At 36.0% G+C, this 7,848-nt stretch overlaps 1 protein-coding gene across 1 annotated transcript; it reads left to right on the forward strand.

Moving 5' to 3' along the window:
• The first annotated feature begins 4,330 nt into the window (after window positions 1–4,330).
• LOC122017994 (germin-like protein subfamily 2 member 2) lies at window positions 4,331–5,392 on the forward strand. The gene is made up of 2 exons (XM_042575728.1): window positions 4,331–4,524; window positions 4,590–5,392. Exons 1-2 carry the CDS (start codon window positions 4,401–4,403, stop codon window positions 5,129–5,131), a joined length of 666 nt encoding a protein of 221 aa, XP_042431662.1. The 5' UTR covers window positions 4,331–4,400; the 3' UTR covers window positions 5,132–5,392.
• The last annotated feature ends 2,456 nt before the right edge of the window (window positions 5,393–7,848 follow it).

Here is a 7,848-nt window from a genome sequence, read left to right on the forward strand (position 1 = left end):
AAAGTAAATTTCATTTCAAAACAGTATCCTTTTGAAACGAAAAGTATTATTAGCTGCTTTGAAATGAAAATTTACTTTTGGACAAAAATTAAAAGAGTGATTTTTTTTCTAAATAGTCAAAGGGTCTTCATTTTAATTTTTAATGATAAATGTTGTTCCATCTTCATTTAATTTTGATTCGTTAATTTAGAATTTTGACTCTTTTTTATTTGGTAAAATAAGTTTTTGACTGATTATCCCTTTTAAAGTTGTTGTTTTTCTGTTGTTTATACTGATGCATGTATGAATTTTGTGAGGATATTTTTTTTTTAACCTTTTTACTTCATGTCAAAGGGGGGTTAAGTGTAGTTTTTTAAATAGAGGAGGGCAAAATGTAACTTGCTATAAAAATAAGGGGGGCTTAAAGTTATTAACCCTTTAAAAAATTATTGCTCTATGTATATTTTGTTAAACTAATATTCAAGGGTATATATATATATATATATATATTGTTGGTGCAAGTTGCACCAGAATCAAACCTAAGATTTGATATTGTCAAAGGTTTAAGTTAAGTCTTGTTGTGATTTAACAAGTTAACTGAGTGTGCAAGCTGTTTACTCAATCAGAAAGACCTAGTTGGAGGCTAGGCAGGAGAAATCATAGCAGATCGTGGAACCCAGGTATAAGTCCAAGTGGGTCGAGGGGACCCGACGCTTAGCGGTGCGATCGAGAGGTCTGGAGGACCAAAGATCAAGAAAAAAGTTCTGGCGAGCCGATCAAAGCTAAGTGAAAAGTCCAAACTAGATCTGGAGGATCTAAGTTTGGCAGGTAGATTGAGGTAAACAACTTGAGGAGCGATAGTGAGGTCGGATTCCCGTAGGGAACAACCTTAGATCACTGATCCAACTGAAGAAACCGGGAAGGTTTCAAAGTTGATATCAAGACAGTTCTACTGTCTTTTATAATACTCATGAATTATAATATTATTACTGTGCTAACATCTGTTTTGTGGGTTTATTGTCTAACATTGTTTTGCAGGTTTGGCTGGATCGGTCGACCGAACAAGAAGAGATCAAAGCAGTATTCAGATCAGATCATAACAGGCCGAGTCCGATCAAGCCATGATCAGTCGACCGAATCGTAAGATCGGTCGACCGAACCCTGATGACTTAGCACAGACAACAACGATCAGGAGCAGAAGGAAACTACACTGATTGGTCGACCGAATGATCAATATTAAATGCACAGCAAATGCGAATCTCGGCAAATCTCGACGAACAGGGAAGGAGCATGTTCGGTCGACCGAACAAAAGGATCGGTCGACCGAATCCTTAATGGACATTTAATGTCGAAGATCGAATCAGCAATCAGATCTCAGCCGGGAAGGAAGGGAGTTGGTTCGGTTGACCGAACACAGGGATCAGTCGACCGAACATCGACGATCTTATAAATTGAAGCTCGAGGTCTGAGGCTGATAATGCAATCAGTTGTGATTCAATTTTGTACTAGTGCTGCTCGTGCGACTGCTCTACAATTCCTCTACACGCAAACAAGTGTCGACCAAGCTTCAACTCTTACATACAGTCGGTATACTTTATTGTTTTTGTATTACACTTAATCTTATTTAAGATGGTAGGTTGTTACTATCTTATATCATTGTATTTTGTACACATTACTTCTTTCCGAGGTTTTCGGGAAGAATAATCTTAGTGGATTGCTAATCGATGCGGTCAAGGACCGCGGCCCTTCGAGTAGGAGTCGACCTAGACTTCGAACGAAGTAAACAAACTTGTCTATTTACTTTCCGCTGTGCAAAACTCTTTTTTCAAAGTAAAAGAGAAGTTTTTAAAAAAGGTACGATATTCCCCCCCATCGCACCCAATGTCATTTCTAATTTTGTATGTTCATCAACCGATTTTGATTGATAAATCTAGAGAACTCAAAATAACATGAAACTAAGTCTTTGTATTTGTCTAATTCTCCTAATTATATATATACCCTCAAATATTAATTTAGCATAATATATTGAGAACAATAATTTAAAAAAATATATATATTGAATGAACTCCTATGTGTTTGTCTAATTATCTTTATTTTATATATATATATATATCCTCAAACATCAATTTGACATAATATATTGAAATTAGTAATTTTTTAAATATAAATTTGTCCAAAAAATTTAATTCATATTAAAAAAATCACTGAGGGTAAAATTGATATTTTATAACATGATATGATCAAAAGAACTAGAGAAATACATAGAATATAATTTATGTCATTCTTACCTCTTTAGGTTCATCTACCGATTTTACTCGAAATCAGTCCAAATCAGCTGATAAACTTAAATAGCTCGGAATGACATGGAATCAGATTCTATATATTCGTCTAATTCTCTTGATTGTATTTATGCTATTAAACATCAATTTAGCACAATATGTTAAGAGCAGTGATTTTTTAACATGAATATGTTTGAAAATCTAATTCGTGTTAAAAAAATTACTGTACTCGATATATTGGGTCAAATTGATATTTGAGGGCATAAAAATAATCAAGAGAATTAGACGAACACATAAAATCTGATTTCATATCATTCTGAGCTCTTTAGGTCTATTAGTTGATTTGATCGATTTCGAATAAAATCATTAGACTGATCGAAAAAGCTCAGAATGACATGAAATTTGATTATATGTGTTTTTCTAATTTTCATAATTATATATATATAACGAAATCAAGTCCTATATACTTGTATAGTTTTCTTTATTATATCCATACCATAAAATATTAATATGATATAATATATTAAGAGTAATTATTATTTTTAAATATGAATTAAATTTTTAATCATTTCTAAAATAAAAAAGGGGTTTTAATTTATTGGTATATAGGAATTAAAGTTGTTTAATCATGAATCGTAAGTTTAATTAATTGCGACAACTGAACTAATCAATTATATAAAAAAATGATTAAAAATTTAATTTATGTTAAAAAATACTATTCTCAATATATTATGTAAAATTAATATATATATATATAATAACTAGATGAACACATAAGACTTTATCTAAATTATTTCAAACTCTCTAGGTACATCAACTGATTTTGGCCAAAATAGGTTAATGAACTTAAAGAGCTCGAAATGAGATAAAACAAGTCATATGTGTTCATCTATTTATTTTGATTATTTTTATGTCCTCAAATATCAATTTGATATAATATATTGAGAGTAATAATTTTTTAGACATTTTTTAAAAATAATTTGTATTTAAAATAAAAAATTATCCACAGTAACAATGGAAATTAATTTTTCTAAATATAGAATTTACCTTAAATTGTATATTTTATAATAAAAAAATCTTTACATCAACTACCTTATGCATGTATTCCCTAAATTAGTACTTCTTTAAATTTAAGAAATAAAATTACTTCCCTAAATATTAAAACATTATTTAATTTGGGAGAGAGAAAAAACAAAGGAAATGCATTGGATAATGAAAAATAGATATTATATAGGGAGAGAAAAAATTAAAACAAAATGAAAAAGAGAATAAAATAATAAAAATAAATAAAGATAATAAAATTTTTAGTATATTTGATTTAGTGTATAGTGAAAAATGATTATTTAAATTTAATAAAGTAGATGATTTACTTTAAATTTTAGAGATATTACATAGGAATTGAAGCGGATGTTCTTCAAAATTATTTGACTTTAAAGAGTTATAAGTAAGGAATAAAAATCGAATGTTTCAAAACATATAAATTAATTGTGTTACCCCTTTTTTCATATGGTAAAAAGTGATTCACTCGTCTCAGTATCTCCTCTAATCCATTCCTAAATTAACACGGAGGAGTTAAATTAATGATGACTACTAACTATTAGTACAAATACCAAATCATGAGAGAATTAGTACTCTTTTCATACAAAGAGAGTTAGCGGAATAATAAAAATTCAAAAGACATTTTTAGGAGCGTGGATAATGACAGAGATCTAAAATCTCATTTAATCCATGTCATAATTTTCTTTGGTGCTTCAAGTCACCAGCATCTCATTAGGGTTTACTAACACCAACAAATCGAGTAGAGAAAGCCTTGGATTAACCCTCTTAAAATTATTTCTATGAACATGGATATGTCTCCTAGTCTGATGGGCGATTTCAAAATTATTATTTTTATAACTCAGTTATTACAATTTAATTAATCCAGGAGCGTCAAGTCGTCGACAACCCAATCGATACTCTGCATTATAAAAATCTCCGCTACGTCTTAATAGTTGTAGCATGTCTGTGGGAACTGACGTGGTAAGTCAATGAAATTAGAGACTTTGCATTTGAAAAAGTGGGAATCACGCATTATTAAATACACCTCTTGTTTACTCAACTGTTCACCCGCCCCCAATTCCAGAGCAAAGCAGAGCATCAGCCATGTCGTCCATCACCTCCTCCCTCCTCCTCCTCCTCCTCCTCCTCGCCGCCGCCTCCCTAACCCACGTCATCGCTGCCGACCCCGACATGCTCCAAGACCTCTGCGTTGCCGATCTCAACTCTGGTAATTGAATCCATCAAACTGATTAACAAAACAAGTACTGACCTCTTGGAGTCTCGCGATCGCAGCTGTGAGGGTGAACGGGTTCCCGTGCAAACCGGCGACGAACGTGAGTGCGTCCGACTTCTTCTTCTCGGGCCTGGCCCGTCCCGGCGCCACCAACACCACGATGGGCTCGGTGGTGACGCGAGCCAACGTGGAGCAGATCCCGGGCCTCAACACCCTCGGCATCTCGATGACGCGCGTCGACTACGCGCCCGGCGGGCTCAACCCGCCTCACGTCCACCCGCGCGCCTCCGAGATCGTCTTCGTTCTCGCGGGGGAGATCGAGGTGGGGTTCGTGACGACGGCGAACAGGCTAGTGGGGAGGACGATCGGTGCGGGAGAGGTGTTCGTCTTCCCGCGGGGGCTCGTCCACTGGCAGCGCAACGTGGGGTCGACGCCGGCGGCGGCGGTCGCCGCCTTCAATAGCCAGCTGCCGGGGTCGCTGGGGGTGGCGGCGGCGCTGTTCGCGTCGGAGCCGGCGGTGGCGGACGAGGTGCTGGAGAGGGCGTTCCAGATCGGGGCAAGGGAGGTCAGGCGGATCAGGAGACGCCTCGCGCCCCACTAGCTCTGCTTGAGGCCAGGTGTATGCCACGTGAGACCACTCCACCAATGCTTTTTCAGTTACATCGTTTAAAATAATTTTCAGATCTACCTGCTTTTGTGGCCTCGGTATGGATCAATTGGATCATTGGGTTTGAGGGATATGTGCTCAATATTTCTAAATTTAGGAGAAAACATATATTCTAAGTTTGTGTTTTTTAACAGAGGATTGTACTTTTATTGATTTTTTTAAAAATTAATGAATCAGGTAATACCGTAGATGGAGCATTATGGGTTTGATGGAGCATTTACCGTAAATGCTTTATAATTTATTTTAATGGTCCATAAAAAATTTCATGAAATTAAACAGTTATCTCAAAATTATCAATATAAATTAAATATTGTTAAATATAGGATGCTAACTAAAAACACTGATCACATTGCTCCCAAGACGCTTTCTTTTATTTGCACTGTTGTGGATAGTTTCGTGCGAAATATAGTCAATGGATGTTCTTTTATAAAAAAAATCTTCATATTTGTATAGTTAATTCCGCACCGAGATGATCTTTAGGCAAAAATTAAATAGGCATCTTCATTATTCTTTTGGACCATTTTTTAAAAATAATATAATATTTTACTATATATTTTATTTTAAACATGAAATACTTATATATCACAATACTATTTATTAATTTGATCAGAATTATTTAAATGTAATTAAAATTATTTTAAAATTATTATTTTATAGTAGTTATAATAATTTTTTAAAAAAATAATCAAATTTAAATATTTTAGAGTATTTTAATATGATAGTACTATACGTATAATAATTTTGATCAAATTAAAATAATTTTACTCTATATTATAATTGGTTGCTGTAGTTATCATAATAGCAATAAATAATATTATTCTTAAGATAAGAAATGGAAAAAAATCTTAAGAAAATGATAATTAGAGGCTTCTTTAACCACTAGGTGTCAATATCTATACATGAGGTATCACCTACATAAATTTATACCCTTAGGTCCACTAGATATATCAAAAGAAACATTCTCATCAACCTCAACCTCCATATATTGTTGGATATTGGGGCCTTAAATAGACCAAAACGATTTAGAGGTAGGAAGTCATCAATTGTTGAAAGTCGTAATTGACTTCAAAATTGAAATCTACGATTCGCGTAGATAGATTTAGACTATTAATTTGCTCAAAACCGATTAAGAGTGAATGAGAAATTAATGTTTAAAGTCAACCCAAAATAACATTTGTTATTCATTAATAAAGTGCATAGGAGAATAGTCCCACATCGGAAATTCTCGATGTGTATTCTCTACTTATTAATGAAGATGTGTTAATGGAGTTAACACAAAAAATAAAAGGACAGGTGACCCCTTAGCCCAGGGCGAGCAGGTGCTCGCACCTGTGAGCCCGCCACGTGCGCAATGGGCGCTTTGTAGGCGCACTTGCACTTCGCATCGTCGCGAGGAGCATTGAGGAGCTTAAATTTATGCTCCAGGTGACATTGCAGTGCCTGCGTGGCACTCGGGTGACGTGTCAGGCTCTTACCTGACGTGGCAGTGCCTATGCGACATCCTCGTGGGCAAAGGGAGATGACTGGACAGTTATGATGGATCGCTTGTGATGCGATCTAGAGCATTGGATCGCAAAGAGTAACGATCTGACGGCCTGAGATGAGACTTGATCTGAAGCATCGAATCAATGGATCCAGATCCGATGGCTGATGACAATAGGCGGGATCTGAGGGTCACAACTCCTCAGATCTGATGGATGAGATTGAAGTGGGCTTGGTGAAGGGTTACAACCCTTCAGAATAGATGATCTAGATCGATCCAGCCCAAGGAACACATCCACTCACCCAAAGGACACTCAACCTCTTCGTTCAGTATAAATAGAACCCTCCAGATAATGGAATACTCACTCAATCTTCTCTTCTCTTCCTCAAGCATTCATCTGATCTTGTGCATTCAAGAGTCCAAGAAGTCTACTAAAAGGTTCGCTGGTCTCGGAAGTCGGAGTGCTACGATTCCGAGACGTTCGTCGTCGTTGTATCTTGGGAACGAATTGCAACAATCCGTTAAGCACCGTAGCGGAGCAATATCGTTTACGGAGATAGTGTCGAACACTAGCCTCGATGATCAGTTTGCATACTCCAGAAGCTACCCGGAGACAACATATATGAGATAACATCAAATCAACCACCTTACATGAGGTACACCCTCCAAAAACCCACTTACAAAGCATTACAATTAAGCACATGTTCAGCCACACACCAAAGCACATCAAGCACACAACATCCATGTTTGGTCAACACGCACAAAAATCACAACAATCATAGGGTCGACCTTCATAAGTCATAAACCAAAATACATGTATCTAGATCTTGTGAAACATCCTCTTTGTATCAAGGACCATCCCCTCAAAGTGACATCTATTACAGGCTTCCTACAAGACGTATATCATGCTCGAACTCCAAGATACCTTGCCGATCATATTCTTGTTTCCACCTTGATATGGCTGTCCAAATACTTGGAAAACCTCATCCATCATCTAGGCCGCATGTTGAATCTCCAACTAGTGCCTCACCTTCTCCCAAAGGGCCCAGGAGATAGGGCATTCAAAAAACATGTACCGCTTTGTCTCCTTCCACCGTCGACAAAATGTTAGGTTCCAAAGTTACAAACAAAGTCCCATATTAAAAACACATGGGAAAGATTATTAGCT

This window comes from Zingiber officinale, chromosome 8B, assembly GCF_018446385.1.
Source record: "Zingiber officinale cultivar Zhangliang chromosome 8B, Zo_v1.1, whole genome shotgun sequence".
NCBI lineage: Eukaryota > Viridiplantae > Streptophyta > Magnoliopsida > Zingiberales > Zingiberaceae > Zingiber > Zingiber officinale.